This window comes from Coturnix japonica, chromosome 3 (genome assembly GCF_001577835.2).
Source record: "Coturnix japonica isolate 7356 chromosome 3, Coturnix japonica 2.1, whole genome shotgun sequence".
Classification (NCBI taxonomy): domain Eukaryota; kingdom Metazoa; phylum Chordata; class Aves; order Galliformes; family Phasianidae; genus Coturnix; species Coturnix japonica.
This window is the reverse complement of record NC_029518.1, coordinates 93,053,659-93,071,318: the sequence shown is the minus strand read 5'-3', so window position 1 is coordinate 93,071,318 and position 17,660 is coordinate 93,053,659. Positions and strand designations below refer to the sequence as shown.

General features: G+C 37.1%; 1 protein-coding gene across 1 annotated transcript in view; it reads left to right on the top strand.

Annotated features, from left to right (window-relative positions):
- Nucleotides 1–17,660, top strand: part of LDAH (lipid droplet associated hydrolase) — a 98,534-nt gene that overhangs the window by 38,087 nt on the left and 42,787 nt on the right. The window contains exon 4 of the mRNA XM_015859555.2: nucleotides 3,135–3,304. Coding sequence (XP_015715041.1) covers nucleotides 3,135–3,304 — 170 coding nt within the window. The remainder of the gene's footprint in view (nucleotides 1–3,134; nucleotides 3,305–17,660) is intronic.

Sequence of the window (17,660 nt, the reverse complement as noted above, 5' to 3'; positions counted from 1 at the left end):
CCTTGGCCCAGATGGGGTGTTTGTGGCATAAGGTACGAGTCGTATAATTTCTACTATCTGAAAAGAGCTTAAATGAAGTTTATTTCAGCCATGCCATTTGTTCCACACCTGAGGTGAAGTAATTCGCTCTCTGGTTCCTCCTCTGATGTACAGCCATCAGAGAGCTGACTGCCAGTGTGTTTGTGCAAGTCTATTTGCTTATATAAAGAACCAATTTAAGCTCCTCCACCCAAGAAATTCATGTTGATTTTGGATAATCCCCGGACGATATTATTCTATAAAATAAATAAATAAATCTTTCAGACGTATGACACAGCCCAGCTCCACATATTTTGGATTGTTATAAGCACATCATTTGTACTGAGGAAACATGAATTACCATGAGACATGGGCAGTTTTATATTTGTCCAGAAGTAAAATAAAATATGTATTTTAGTGTACAGTTATGTGACACTGGAGTTCACCTGACAAGAGCTCTGGTTCTATTGGGATGACAGGAACTCGGTGCGTACATCTCCAGACCCTGTGCTGCATGCTCATCCAGGGTGGATATTCTGGAAGCAAAACCATTGCAATTTGGTTTGGCAACAGACCAGTGTTGCAGAAGAGAAGGAAAACTTGTATTAAACTTCTAGAACAATTCTATTGAGTCAGCACTGGTTGTTAGGACTCACTTTCAGTATGTTTGAGTCCTAAACTCCAGCCTGAGCAAACAGCAGGAGGAAACAGCCCTTGTTCTCTGTTTTTAATCCTATATGCACAGTCCTTACCCTTCCCTGACTTCCTTAGTTTGGCAACAAAACTGGTTCTCAATAGGTACATCACTAATAAAATCAATAATAATTTTGAGTATGTTACCCTGAATTCTACACTGCTATTTTAGTGGGTAAATAAATATTGAATTGGATATCTAGGGTCTTAAGAAACTGTTTAATTAATCAATTTATTAACTATGTTAGACAAATAACTTCGACTTGGAAAGCATTGAGGCTGTACAAAGTTGTGTTTGCTTATTGTTCATTGACAATATTTCAGTAACTTTCGGCATTTTGCTTGTAGCGGATATTGAGTTTCTGCTGAGAAAAGCAGCCATTAACCTGGACGTGTATAATTATCTGTCATGTGCGCTGACAATGGTATCATAAAATTGATTCAAAATCATAAGCTTGTATGAAGAATACAAGAATACAAATAGAATTAGTGTTCTTTCCTGGTTGGTCTCTGTACGCTTATGAACCTGGACAGGTTGTCCAGAAGATTTCTACTCCTACTAAGTTAAAAGACTTGCTGATTAATTGTTGAAGTTGGCAGTGCCTAAGAAGTAAAGTATGGGAATGGTAGATGATGTTTACAGAGGAAAATTGACCTCTTCAACCCATTGCGTGATCATACAGTTATGCTCAATGTAATATACTCTGTCACTTGTTCCTGTATTCAGTGGGTCACTATATTTCTAGTGTTCTGTTTTCTGTGTTTTACAGATACCCTTAATTAGCCTTGCAGTGTAGACAGCCCACTCCTGCATGAGGTTGAGCTACTGTATAAATAACTAAAAAGTAGCTCTCACTAAAAATAGAAACTAAGATTAAAAACAATGTGTTGGCCTTAGGGTTTTGGGAAACAGAACAAGCTTCTTGTTTCACGTTACTTGTAGAAAGCCTAATAGGTAATATATTACTTCTAATCCAATTTTACATTCCTTAAGCGTGTTTTAGTCTTTTTCATTCAGAGTAAACTACTATAAATTATGTTGGGTTGTGATCATAAGTAGTTTCAGTAGAAATACTAGTTTAACTGAAGAAAAATGTGCTTGTTATTGCCTCTGTGGTAGTATTTTAAGCTCAGGAAAAAGGCATCAGAGTACATTAGAAGAGCAATTATTTTGCTTCAAAACATTATGTATTATACAGATCATTGAAGAGGCAATTTAGCGCCAACTCATGCTACCAGTTACCACTGTTGTGGCCAAGATTCCCATAACTCATTTGTATTAGTAATTTTTGGCGTCTGAGGTTACAGATTTACTACACAGAGATTGAAGGACCTGTAAGTCATCATAATTTGATAATGGACAGTTAGAAAGGTTTATATTCTCACTTCCTCCTCACAGGTACAAAACCAGCAACATCTGAAGTGGGCCTACTCTGTAAGCTGGCTTTCTCTTACAGCAGGTTTTGAGTGCCTTTCAGATTCTTTAATTGTGCTTTTGTTACCTTATGTTGGGAAGCTGCATGCTTTGTGTAGGGCCGTAGGTGGGTAAGGAGCCAATCTCCATCCTGTGTGAATCTTGCTGCCATGAGACTGGGCTGGTTCCAGAATGAAGCTGCACTGCAAGTCAATGTGTGACGTGATATTAGTACCAGCACATCTCTTGTGGACAAGATAGTAGGAATGTGTTCCTTCATGCTTTCTGCCCCTCGGTTTTCATTCTTGTTTCTTGGATTCTTTTCCATATCGCAGTCCATCTTAAACCAGAGTGGTATATCCTTAACACACCTTGTAGTTTAGCAGGTGGAGTACTTTTCCTAGCAGATTAATGTTCTGTGAGTCCCCTTAGACTTAGAACTTCAGAGCCATGTCACCCACATCATAGGCCAGTGCCAATGAAGCCCTAAGTGCTGCAGATTGTTACAGTCACTGGATTATCCCAGTCTTCTTGGTTGGCCATATTTTTCCTAGCCCTATGGGATTTTATTTTCTGTGCATTTATTAAGACAAGAAATTTTAGGTATCTGACTGTCCTCAGCACATGATAACATTGCTTATCATTTGTCTTGAGTGAAGGATCTCTTGTTCCTGGGCAGTATTGCTGTATTAGGTCCCGAACTTGCAAAATAAAGTTGGGGTAATTTAGGCTGTGCCATTATTGTGAGTTTGGCCTTGTACCAAACAAATACCGTACTAGATGATGGACCGTCAGGCTCCATGGGTTGCTGTATCTTTCTCTAGTTGGCTAGTTGTATATGCTTGCACATTTAACAATGGTCTGCCATGTACCAGCTCTGTTAACTTTTTTCTTCTTTTAATCAAAAGTTGTATTTCTTTCAGAATTTTCCCCCAACAAAGTATAGAAAACTGAGATACTTGAAACTTGTATTAAAACAAAGGACTTTTTTTCTTCTCTTTTGTTTCAGACACGGACATTAAGGAGCTGGAGGATGTGTTTGGACTTAATGGACAAGTAGAACATAAGCTGAACTTCCTTAAAAAGAATGTATCAAAAGATATAAAGCTGGTACTGATTGCTCATTCGATTGGTTGCTACATCACACTGGAGATGATGAAGCGAGCATCAGAACTTCAGGTACGTCAACCTTGAAGCACGGGAGTTGCATTATTAGCAGAACAGTGCACATTATGGGTATTGCCAGGACTTTCCTGTGGAAGCTGTATTCTTCTATAGGCGAGCTTTCAATCCTAGTTCTCATTAAAATGAAATAAAAACATTAATGATTAAATTGTTTTAAATTTGGACCTCAAAATGCCCACATAATACAAATGATTATGAATGGTGATAAATACATTTAAGGCTTTATTGTTTTATCTTTAAATAATTTGTAAACAGATGCTATATACATGGTAATTAAGTTATGTTACTACACCAAAAATTAGAACTGGTTATGATTTTAATAAGAGCTTCTCAAGGATCAGGTGGGAGATTATATGGAAAATAACAATAAAATGAACTGTGATGAGAAGTGCTCTAGAAGTCATTTTAAATTTTTAATACATATGCAAATATCAGTGCTTCTGCAGCACAGTCCTGGTTTGTGTAATAAGAATTAGTGGTGTAACTGCAGATTCTTGCCTTTGTTCATCAGAACAGTTTTCTTTCTCGCTGTGAAGCAGCAGGAAATGTGATGAAGGACACTGCCTTTGCAGCTTGGGAGACAGTGAACTGTTAGAGCTCGGTAATAACTCACTCTGCTAGTGGATGGTCAGTGAGGAAGGCTGAATTTATTTGTTCACAAATATTCACTTTTGCTAAATCATTGCCTCTTCCTTTACATTATAAGCACTTCAGTGGAAGGGAGTGCAGTGTTAACGGTAAAGTCTATGTTTAACATATGCATGAGTAGGTTCTTCCAGATCTTCAAAACCGTTTCCACTGCACGTATGTCTAACTTTTTTTTTTTCCCCTTTCAAGAAAATGGCAACTAAAAAAGTGAAACATGAATGTTACCTTATATGTTAACCTTCTGTATTTTCCCAAGCTTATTTCGCTTTGTTTTTACAAATAAGAAAAGGTGGGTTTTTTTTGAGATAACTTTTATTACTGTTTTGTCATTTCAGGAGGGAGTGTTCTAGAAAATATCATATGTAGTAATTTGTCCAAAAATACCAACTTTTCTTTCTGTACAGTCCTTATTACACAAATGGTTTTACCTGGTTTCGATTGAACTATGAATTGTTGAGTCATTTTTTTACACTTGACCCACTGGATGTTGGCAGCATGTTACTTATCAGTGTTTTGCAATGTAGGTATCTCTGGGACATGTTTAGACTTCATAGTGCACTGTGTGCATGAAATTGTATGATAAACCACATTTAAGATGCATTTAACAATAGAAAATATTTGTATAAGCCAGAGTGTTGTGCAACCTTTGTCCCTTTGCCAAAAATAAGTTAACTGTTAGGTTTTATAACATATGAAGTGTGATAATAAGAAACTTGTGTTTCCATCTCTCCCTTTGTTTTTACTGGAATATTTGATTCCCACAAGATTTTGAGCACATATGTGTATTTTAGTAGCTAGATCATTTGATTTTATTTTTGTGTAGTTCTTATGTGATATTCTTTTATTATATGAGCTTTGCTTTTGGTCTTAAATTCTCTGCTTTTAAAGGCCCTTATTGCTTACAGTTTATTATTTTGAGCTAGAGGTTAACACATTGAACTTAGTGCTCTAATGATTCAGTAAACGTTTGTATTTGGAATGGTCATTCAGCAGGCTTCATTTTTGTTGCCCCATTTAAATCCCTTTCATGGTCTATCCAAAAGTAGACTAAACTTTCTGAGGGAACTTGATGAGCACGGAAGGCATAACAAAGATGAAGTACTGCCTCCACTCCTGTCCTTCTTGGTGGCTTTTAACTTCATAAGCCCTTTGCTCTGCAGATTGAGGGATCGTTGTGATATTTCTTTTTTTCCTATGCTTCTGTGAAGCACTGCTGTCTTTTATTAAAAGAGAAAAGAAACAAGAATTGCTAGTGTGAAACCCATCTGACATGGGTCTGAGCTTGGCAGAGGATGTGTTCCATTCCCAATAGTTTGGGTACAAACGTTGTGTTTTAAGGTGGGAAGAATTGAGACATGGCTGTGATTGACCACCCCATGATCCTGAAGGTCTTTTCCAACTTGAGCAATTCTATGGTTCTGTGATTCTATGCTATCCTTTTTAATCTCAGGATCAGAGAGTAGTTCCAGGTTGCTGTTTGCTGATACACATCTAACCAAGGACACTTTTCAGTTACCGTGGTGGGAGTCAAATCTTTTAAGAGTCTTCTCTTTGTGGGAAGTAGAGCATTCAGAGCTTTTCAGACTGCTCTAAATTTTTCTCATGGTGTTCACAATATTAATCATCCTTACACTTTGTTGATGGAATAATGCAGGAATGTACTCTGAAGCTTAACTGATGCTTGGTCTTAACCTCATAATATTCTTCATGCTTCATTCATCTAGCAGCACTGAAGAAAGACAGTAACAGATAGTTTTCACAGTTGTTGAAGCTTGAGCCTAACTCACAAATACACTACATCCTCCAGGCAGTCTCTTCTAGAATACAAGTCCTTACTTGGACTAATTCTTTGTGTTTTGCTGATGGCATTACTATTTCCTAAAGCAGTCAATTTTATTTGTTAATTTAATCAAAGGACTGACACATTTCCTAGCTCATGAAATTCATTCTGTTCCAGAATTTATCTTACGTATATGATGTCGCTATTGAAATGCTAGCACCTTTTTGGTGGTGAATTAACAGTAATGAATTAAATTATTATGCAATATAAATATTTTCCTTCCTATAAAGCTCGCTGAAGAGAGGGTTTAAAATCTCTTAGTTTCTGTAAGCTTAAGCAAATAAAATGCCATGTCCAGGTGGCTTTTGGAAAACTACAATAAGGAAACCCCACAGCTCCTGGGCAGCCTGTGCCAGTGTTTCATCCCTTGTACAACACAGAAGTTCATCCTTATAGTGAGAGCAATGGAGAGTGGTGTTACTTGTTCCCATATAAGAAAATAATTAAATATACTTTAGAAATAATGTTAGAAAAATTTAGAAAATTATTTTATCACTCCTTTTTCTTTTCAAATGTAGCTTATACTGGAGTGTTTCTTCTGTCAGTCCGAAATTTCCTATTGCATTGGTAACAATAGAGACTTCTATTAACTTCTGTGCTCTCCTAGACTGCACCTTTAGTTTGACATGCATGGTTCTCATTTCCTATTTCCATTCCTGAACCAAAGGGCCGTGCTCCATCTGTTGTTAACAACTTGCTTGGAAACATTGATGGCCTACAGGTGTGTAACACAATGACAGATGTCACAACTCCACTGTTTTTGTTTGTTTTTTTTTATTTCTGCATAGAAATCTGCATCTTCCTGATTGCTTGCAGCCCTACGTAGCACAGCTTAGTAGGAGAAGACAGCTCTGCATGTTACCCCTCTGACAAAGGCACTGATGAGGAAATTACATTTCAGAAGCCATCTCTTAGTCAGGAAATTTCTTTTGTTCAGGATGCGTGAGGAGTTATCTGTACCCTTAAAAAGCTCCCCTTGGCTTCAGTGAAAGTAGCATTAGGCCATAAGAGAGAAATAAGCCTGAGTTCTTCTCCTAAGTGATATATTGTGATACAAAATTCAGTCCAGTGACACTTTACAATAATAGGTTAATTTAAGTTGTGTTGAGAGCTTGATTTTGGGTTGAAACTAGATGATCATTGTGGTCCCTTTCAACCGAGGCCATTCTGTGATTGTATTTGAATTTGGGAAGCACTTTCTTGATGACAGGAAAGAAGAAAATCACCGTGATTTTAAAGATGGGTACTTCTACTTGAAAACAAAATTCTTTTGTGTAGAATTACTGGGAATCCATGAAGACTGTGAGATTAAAAGCAGCAGATTTAGTAACAGTGCAGGAACTGCTAAGCATGTCTGACATTTGAAATAATAAGAGAATCTTTTCATATATGGATGAGAGAAAAAGTGAATTAAGGCAGTGCCATCTTCCATTTTGATAAGATTAAAGCCAATGTATGTAATCAAAGGCAAATAGTGCCACTGTGACAGAAAATACATTCTGAAAGGACACTGCCAGATCCAGTGCTTAGAAGCTGTTTTGGAAGTAAAAAGAAAATGAAAGCCTAAAAGCAGCTGAAATAAAGTGGAATAGAATTTTTTCCATTGCGTGTTTTACAGTTTTATTTAACATGGTCCCATCAAGTTGAAGTGTTGAATAGCTGAAATACATCATAATATTATTTAACAAAATCAGCTTGTGTAGCTCTTGTCTAGGTAAATTCATTTCTGATAATTTGTCTCAAAATTATAAAGATTAAACTGTTGTCAGTGAAAAATGAAAAAATCCACAATCTTCAATACTGTCAAGAGGGTATGATGGCTTTTCTCACACAGAGGATTATACTTTGTAGACCTTCTCACTTGTGTGTGGTGTCACCAACAACAGGGCCAAAACATTAAGAATGTCTTTGGTTTGTGCAGCTTTGTTTTGACTTCTCCTGGCTCCTGGAGATTTTTATGCTCTTAGCTCCTTAATGGATTGCAGTGATGGGTATAATGTGGGTATGTGGTCATGGCCAACAGTAGGGGTCATGATCTGAAGAAACTCTATTTTTATTTAAATTTTACGTGAGTTGAAGACAGAAATGATAAAAATGGGGCATTAAAAAATGGGTAGCCGGTAACACGAACCCAGTGACAACATTGGCAAAATTATTATGCAGAAAAAACAGGTGGCTAAACTTAGCAGATATCACAGGGGAATTAAGTACATATTTTAAATACATGTGTATCTGGATACATGTGCATGTGGAGAGAGCTGCACATTTCTAAACTGTAATAGAAAACTAACCAGAAGAAAGGAATGTTCAAGCTTTTATCTTCTAATGTAGTGGTCAGGGGTGTGGTTTAGTGGTGAGCGTGGTAGTGTTGGGTTGACGGTTGTGCCTGGTGATCTTCAGGGTCTGCCTCAAGCATAAATGATTCTATGATTCTGTGTCCAGCTCTTTAATCTATTCTCACATACCCTCTTCACTATTACGTGGATTTTCATTTTTCTCTTCATTCCTCAGAAGAGGGAACTGCTAAATCATCAGTCAGTCTCATAAGCACAGCAAGAGATTTCTTCCCTCTCAGCTCTCAGTAATTCTGCTCAGCCTTGCTGCTTCATGCATTGAGAAACAGAGCAGTAAGTTGTTCAGTAATGTTTGCTGCATGGTAACACCTCAGTAGTAAGTTAAAGAGATTTCCAAAAGTCCCTACTTTGTACATCTGCCTGATCACCATTCTAGTCTTATTCTTGCTTGTAGCTGTGGAGGTAGTGAGCAAGAAACCATGAAAGTTGAGAAGTGACTAACATGAATGGTGAAATTCTGAATTTTTTTTGCAACACAAAACATCAGGATTAGGAACATGAGGAATTTCCAGAGTTTCATGTTAGGTAGGATTATCTAATTATCTGTATTATGCCACTTCTTAAGGTCTGTGCTGTAGCTGTTCAGATGCTAACTTCCAAACCAAAGTTTAGAGTATGCCAAGGAAGCATGAGTGGAGATTAGGCTTATGGTGCTTGTCAGTTTTCTTGGCCAAAGCTCATTCCTGGTTATCTGGTCCAAGGAAAGCTTTTTAACATTAACCTTACATTGATTTGATTGCTTTATTTTCCTCACGAATGTCTTGTGCCATATTTCTCTTGCTCTGTGTGAGCACACCATGGCTCAGTTCACGTTAACCACAAATGGGAACTATAGTTCATCATGCTGTCAGCACCTGAAAGTGGGCACTTGGGTCCTAGATTTGCCTGACTGAGTTCAGTACCTGACCAGTTTTAAATATAAGGAACTCAGTTTAGATAACAAAAAGATTAAAGATGGCATTGTGGATAATAAGAAAAAGATTAAAAAGTGGATATATGCTTAGCAAAACTGGTTGATAAAACCACCCATATCTACAGAATATAGACCAAAGACTACACACTGACAGTTTTCTTTATTTGATTACTAAGTGTCTCATCTAAAACAGAAATTAGGGCTACTTCAAGGTACAGTGACAACTGAAGCTCTATTTTTGCTTCTAATAAATTCTTTTGAAATATACATTTTATTTATTCTTAATAGTGTCTTGTATGTGTTATTCAAGTAAGTAAATCTCTGAACAGTGCTATCTTACAGTTTATGCTTTCTGAGTGGGTAAGGCAGGTAGATACCCCTTGCTCAGTCCTGAAACTTTTAGGGAAATATAGATTACATACAGTCCAGTACTCTTTATGAGGAAAATTTACAATCCAGAAGTCTTGAAGATCAAGAGAGACCTGTAAATAGTAGAGTGATAATAGATAGTGCAAGTACTAATTTAGTAAAAATTGATTTCTAGTGCAATAAAAATAGAGGCTTGACAAAATCATCAGCAGTGCTTATGTCACAATGTAATAACCTAGTGTACGTGTGCAGGCTTCATTTTAACAATGACCACATTTTTAAGAGTGAGGATCCAAAGTAAATAATAACACTGCTTTCAGATTAGCTTGTTTAGATTCTAAGCATGTGACAAGAAGGCCGCAGGAAAAAGGGAAAAATGAGGTCTCAAGGCTTTCTAAGGAGAATCGTATTTTATTCGTAACGTCCACAAAAGTGTACAGCTTCTACCATTGACTTTAATGTGCGTGATAGCTGAGATTGTTGTCTGCGATGATTCAGAGTAAGGAAGCACAAATGTTGATTTGGAGAGGCTTGATTTTTTTTTTAATAACGTGTTTATTTGGTTACTAATGACACATCTGATTTCTTTTCAGATACATGTAGTTAGAATTCAAATGCACCTATAAAAAATATTTTTTCTAGGAAGTTAAAAGATATTAAAGTAGCCAAATGTACAAACAGAAAAAGAATAAAAATAAACTGAAAACCGGAATCTTTGGTCATTCATCAAGAATCCAAAGTAAAACATGAGAATGAAGAGGAAATGAAGGACTAAAAATAAAAAGATGGCCAGAATAGTGAATAGCACAACAGGATTTATGAAGTACTGTGGATTTTTACACATTTGGTCATAAAATCTTGTTACTTTGAATCTCCAAAATTTTGGATTTGTACAGAAATAACTAAGCTGAAGGATTCTATAAAAATGAGGGTATCATAAACACGTAGCAAGAAGTGAATTTCAAAAACAATTAGGATTTATAGCACATGTTTTCAAAAGAGCTCAACACCCTTTTGAAACCCAGGTTTCCCAAAGAACTTCAGCTGGGCGGTGAGATCTTTTGAAAGTCTGGCTGCAGATGTCTGTGGGTAGGACTTGAAAATCAGAGCCCAACACCTTTGGGGAGCTGGGCCAAACAATCAAAATTCACTATCAAGATGTGTTGCACAGAGTTGAATTTGGTTTTGTTTTGCACCATTTAGTGTGCCTTTACAGAAGTAAGCCAAGCTAGGAATCAGGACTTTAATTTACTTTACTAAATGTAAAATTGAATAGAGAAAGTCAATAAGGGCATTAAGGAACTGTTTATGAAATGAGCACTTGGGAGAATTTTGTGGAGTTTTTGAACATATACTTCCCATACATGCAGTTAAACTTTTAGTGCAGCCACTAACTCCTATCACCAATATCTCTTCCCAGAAGATTTGTATTAAATTGGGCAGGCTGATCTACTGGTTGGCGACCCTGTACATGGCAAGGGGGTTGTAACTAGGTGATCGTTGAGGTCCTGAAATTCTTGATTTCTGCTGTTTGGAAATAATGCTACTTAACTATGGTATTTAAAAAAAAAAATAAAAAAATAAAGAAAAATTGAATTTGCCCTTTTATGTGGAATTTAGTGTTAAATATACATTTAAGTGAAAATCCAGAAGCCACAAATGTATTTAATAAACCCATTACCTTTGGAGTCCCATAAGAAAGTTCAATTAATGCTAATGAAAATATGCCTCTAATAACTTTCTTACAACATTTCAAGTCACTGGAAAATTGTAAGAACACCCTGCTCCATTTCAAATTCCAGAATGAAGTATAATTCTGTGTGAGTAGAATTCACTGAGTCCTAATTGTTCTTGAAAACATTAGAGTGAATTTCTGCTTCTCTGTTATAAAAAAGCAGTATGGCTATTGTAAGTAAATTTGACTAAAACCAAAAGTACAGTAAAACAGATCTGCATAAATACCATTTGAATTGTTACCTTTAATGGCAACTGGCAGAGTCTGGACTTTTTATTTGGCACTGGCAATTGCAAAATCTCACCATACTGTCGTTTTCAGTTGCACTAATGCCCTCCTAACCTGATGACCAGTTTTATTTGCATGATAAATTAGAGTTGCTGCGTATGCTCTTTTAGCAGATTCTTGCCCATATTCCACTCTTTGTAATACTATTAAGACTAGGGCAGTCTGTAGAATTGCTACAGGAAATTTGTATTCTTCCTTTGTTATTCAAAATGCTTGCAGTAATGGGTAAGTCAGTAGAAGGATGGGAAAATGAGCTGATTCCTATCTTTCTGATTCTGATACCCTGGCAAGAAACTGAGTGGTAAGTACTATCTTGAACTTCAGATGTATACCTTGTTCCTTTTCTTCCATTCACAAAAATACAAGGCAGAAAGTTTGGTGTTCTGTTCTGTTTCTTCTCAGTGTGTAGTTCCTGCCTCACTTCTGTTTCTTTCAGATTAGGTAAATCAGGACTTGTCCAATTTTAAATCTCATCTTGGTTTTCCTTATCTGTCTGCTAGCTCTTTTAGGCAAAAACTAGCATTGGCGGGATGCCTTTTTGAAGCCTGATTTCAGTGGAGGATGGTGATACCCCATAAGTGTCTCAAGCAAAGTTCTTATAAATAGAAGTCTAAGGATCTCAAGGCACGGTTGGAAAATCATGACTTTCCTTTTTCACCAGCAAAATGAGATTATAATTGTAAGGCTGGTTTCTCATTCACCTTGTTCAGCCCCTTTTCCTTAAATGCATTCTCGTTGAGATTTATTATGCTGACGACTGTAAAAGCAGTTGGTTCAAGACAGCAGAGAATCTGATTCTTAATACTTTCTTTGTGTTGAACCATCTGTCTCTTCATCACACACGTTAAGGTTCATCCACAGTGGTAAGTCTCCCAGATCATGTCTAGAAGGACTAAAGTTGTGGCTACCATAAGGGTACCTGCAGATGGAATGAAGTGGTCTCATGTGAGTGCTACACTGAGAAAAAAAATCCCACCCTGTACTTCCAACATGAAAATGGAAAGAATTTCTTCTGGAAAGTGGCAGCTGCGTTCTGACATTCATGTAATGGGAGCAACTGAAAGCTTTATGGTGTGTAACTGTGACACTGCATTCCAACATAAGCTTCTCCCTGCCCTTCTTCCAACCAATAAACTATTCTTCCTCTCTTTTCACTCTCACCCCTCCTAATCTTCTTCTGTTTATATGCTTTAATCATAATAGCAACAAATCCATCCCTGCCGGTATTATCACACCGTTGCAAATTTTGGCTGTCTCCTTTGGCACCTTCCTTGTAGATGGAATGATATTGCCCACTTTGATGGGGCTTAATTCTCAATGTAAAATATTGCTCTGTCAATGAATATTTTCTCTATTAAACTATTTCCAGTCCAACAATAAGATACAGCTTTTTGGGAGAACAGTTTTCTCATTATTACCTTAACCCATAAAAAGGCTTTTTTTTTTTTAATTTTTTTTTTTTAAACATTTTGGGCAAGTCTTCAGTTACCCAAATATTTGTAGTACAGAGTAATTTGCATTTCAGCCCTGTGAGACTAGTAAGTGTAATGAACAGTCTGTGTATTTAATATTTTTAATGTTTTTAATAATTTGCAACTAGTTCAGTACGTAGAGCTGACCTATTGAGAAGTAGTTTGTAGTGCCTGTAGGGAACACTCCTGTGTTAGAGTCTTTTGGATGTCTAGCAGAATTCTGGACTTTGATTGGGAAAATTCTAGAAGTACTTCTGTTTGGAAAATATTTCAAGTAATGTGAAACAACAGATTATTTTTTTCTTGTGCCATGACTCATTTTAAGGTGAGGTATGGATGGTCCCTTTCCTGTTGCCATTAAACAGGTTCCAGCATTGGAAGTCAGGTATTAAGAAAGATACAGACATCCTTTTGAAAGGGGGACCTGCAGCCTGGGGCACAAGATATGACTTATTTTTGGCTTATGGTTTTAAAATTGAATGATCAGAGTTCTCAATTTAGTTCCCAGTCCAAGAAGATACTCTGTGACTACTGTGATAAGTGTGTTAGGGCAGTCTTGGCCTTCATCTGTCTCCATAAGAACAGTGAGAGGATCTTAGTCTTCAGATCGTGGCTTTGATGGGATTTACATTGGCTGTAAACAGTCATATTTAATAATTGAGAAATAATTTTTTAATCTGAATTTATTAACAAGGCAAAATTAAATGAATTGATAGAAAGTTTGCCACTAGTTTTTGGCTGGACCAATTTCACTCTCGTTGCTTTACAGTAAATGAAGTCATGTCATGACCAGAAGCAGTCAGTAGGATATTGGTCTTGCTAGTTTCTTCAGGATTCTGTTCTTTCAGTTATTCTGCTAATCACCAGCTATAGTGTCACTACTCTTAGCAGCAGAAGTTAGGACATACCAAAATTTCCATTCCTCTCACTGCGCTATTGAAGGATACACTTATTCTCATTCCATTGTAGTTCTACCATTGTTGAACTCTGAAGAAGAGGTTTGAGTGTATTCACATTAATGCTATGTGTAGTTAATAAGCCTGATTGTGATTCACGTTTTAAATCTCTTAAATCTTTTGCACCAGCCCTTCATATAGCTGGTGCACTGAGTTCAGTCATAGGAATCCACCATGCAGGGCACAGAATCAAATCTATATTAAGTCAGTGTAATGTGGCCTTGAAGTAGACATAAATTTAGTCACACTTCACCTTGCTGCTAATGGCACTCAGACCTACTTAACTTCAGATGGGACTGCATGTGGTCATTGTGCCCAGCACTGTGTGCATTGTTGCACTTAAGACCACGGCACTTTGAAATACAAACGCATTTAAAAAATGCTGGTTCTTGAATTTTGTTTCCATTCAGATTGAATAGCCAGAAAACACTGGAGGCTTGAGGCATAAAAGTCAACCTTCAAACAATATTGAATAGTGTATGTTAAGGAGGGTGCCAGGACGTGGTAAACCTTATGATCACTGTTGGACGCTTCAGACAGATGAGAATATTGCTAAAAGGTAGAACCTGAAAGCAAATGGTAAAAAATAAACCCAAGTTTTTCATTCATTTGAAAAGTATGTCTGTTGTATTTATTTGTAGTTAGTGAGTCAAATTCAGATGTTGAAAAAGGCAGAGAAATTTATATGGGATTCTGTTTATGTTGAATATAAAGGAATCTAATTAGACCAACAAACTACGAGCAGGTAGATTAACTTTGATTTCAGAGCATCCTAGTAATTGCTTTTCCTGCTAAATTATTCTCTTTTTGTCACATAGCATAGAAGCAAAACCATACCAGCTACACTGCTGAGTTAAGGAGAATCTCTGCTGCTGCCAGCAAATTGGCTGTAGCTTTGTTGGTTTGCATGGGAGAGTTCTGCCATTTTCCATCAGCTGGAAAGTTGAGTTTGTCTGTTTTCTTGACATTAAACATCATTAGCTGAGAGTTAACATCTATTAATACTTTAAAGCGTTGCCATCTTCTTTTTCCAGGATAGTCTGTGAAAGTATAACAGAGGTGAGGTGCCTGTGAGGTGCGTTGGTATATTCATTTTGCTGCTGCATTTAATTAGCTAAGAGTAGCATGGCTATTCTTGGCTAGTGTTTGTGCTGCAGCTAAAAGAATGCCGTAGACTAACTTCTCCCAGAAACAGTGACATACTTCAGGCAAAGAATATACCAGGAACAGAATATGAAAGCCGAGCAAGCTCCTTACGTTTTTTCTAATAATATTTTTCTGATTAAGTCATGAAAAAATAAGACAAAGATTTGGCATTGGGAATGAGTCTGTAGGGTGGGGAAACGGAAAAGTGAGGTTGTTGTAATCTGTTGTGTTACACTGCACTACTTCAAAAGGAACATACAAGAAATTATGAACCTACTTAAAAAGGAGATTTCCCCTTAAATTTTATTTACTGTTTCTGGGCTTACCTACATTTGTGTGCAAGCTACAAAAAATGGATTTCTTTGCTGTCACTGAGGACAACATTGTCTTTACTGCAGTTTAATCTTTCCATAAAAAATAAAAGAGTTAATATGTCCTTATGTTTTACCCCAGTAAATAATAGTGAGATACCGTGAAAGTGTGAGGATTATATACAACTTCACAAAAATAGTATTGGTGTTGCCTATATCTTTAATTACCCTCTATCTTTGCGGATGCTAATTCTTTTGAAGTATTAGGAAACGATGCACATGTGTACATATATATGTATGCGTACTGTTTCCTGAAGAATCTATATAGCAGCTGCTTTATGAATATGTCCAAATAGAAATAGTCTTACTATAAGTTTCTCTGTATGATTATTTGAATTTATTTTATCTTAAATCCAACTTGTTGTAATGTTCTCAGAACAGAATCTCCCACAGTTCTAAAATCCCCCCTTTTTTTTTTTGCAGTCCAGAGTGTTAGAGATGTGACTGGCCTAAGTTGACCAGCTCCCTTAGGGCCAGTTCAGTGATGATGTTTTGTAGAGGTGAGAAGGAGTCTATCAGGATTGTACCTGTGGTCCCAGAGAAGTAAGGATGGACTCTCTCAAACACACCATTAATTCTCATTTTGTCTGTTTTTTTCAAGTCCGGAATAGGGTTTGGATTCAGATTCTACCCCAAACTATTAGACTGTAAGTAATTCTATCTATCTATAAAAACACAAAGTATGAACAAAGAAGAGTGCCTCAAATGCCAAGAGGCAGAGGCATCCTTGACATCAAGCTAAGATAAACGGAAAACAGTGCTCAAACAGGAAACAGCCCTTGTCATGCTGCCAACTTCAGCTTAGGATGTGATGCAACACAATATGAAGGCAATATTATTTTGTTAAAATATGTTATGAATTTCTTGTTGCTTGGCTTTGCAGTTCTCTTGTGAAGGGAGACACTGGTTGGAGCTTGGCTACCACTTCTCCACAGCGTCAGCTTTTGCTCCCTGGGCTCTGGTTTGACCTCTGTGTGACACAATCTAGCCAAGGAACAAAAGTGAAAAGGCTGTAGAGACAACAGCATTTTATGGTGGCTATGTCATCTATTGGGCACATCCTGTAAGAATTAAAAGTTTGGGTGAGCAGGAAAAAGATTTAAAAATATAGAGCATTCATGGAGAGCTACAAAAATGGAGAAGGGGCAAGATGCATGAAAAATCTGCTTTTCACACTGTAGATGTGGATTAACAAAGTGTAGCAGAGGGCTAAAGGTTTCCGTTAATGCATTTATGAAGATGAATGACAGATGTCAGTTGGTTTGGTTGGGATATTTAAAGGTAGCAGTAGTTTCTGAGTTTGTTCCATGAGCTGAGAATTAAAATACCAAAATTAACCAAATGAAATACTAAAATTAACTGTACCAACTTTTGTTTCCTGTGTAGTATCACAGTATGGAATCTCAGTGCACTCACAGTCATCACATACTGATGTTTATGATGACAACTGGCATTTGTTGATTTTTTTTGTCTTTGCATACACTCTATAGACACTATATGAAGTGATGCTTAATAATTCTGAAACATCCAAGACCAAACAAGGCCATCTAACCTGTGCTGAGACAGCATCAGGGAAGGTGCTGCTGGCTTTGGCCAAAGTCATGCCAGAGAATATAGTAAAAAGTTGCATTTCTGGAGCCTTGAATCTGGCCCTGTGTCTAATTATGAATTTGCTCTTTTTCTGTAAGCTGTCATTAATATTCATGTAACCAGTGTGCTGGATGGGGATCCTTAGGTTTCAGCTAAGAATTAGGAGGATGTATGTGAGCAGTGTGTACATGAGGTGTGTGCATGTGTTGGACTTGGCGTGTGCCCAACACAGGGAACTAGGCCTTACAGCTAACAGCACAGAACATATCAAGCAAAATTCACGCCAGAGTCCATTTGGTAAATGAATCTTAGGGACAGCTTGCATGTGTTTATGCTTAGTCCTTAAAAGGATATTTGATGTTTATATTCTAGTGTTTTGAGTCTTAGGCATTATCGTTTGCATTCATACAGTTGATTTTAATCTTTCTCTTTAACGGTATACATTTTGATGTACAATCATCTAACTTGGTTAGGTGCATATTAGGAAACAACTCCTACTGAGGGTTGATGCATTGGCACAGGCTACCCAGGGAGGTGGGGGGTCACCATCCCTGGAGGTGTTCAAGAAAAGGGTGATTGTGGCACTGAGGGATATGGTGTAGAGCAGACACAAGCATGCATGGATGGTTAGACTAGAGGATTTTAGTGGTCTTTCCAACCTTAATGAT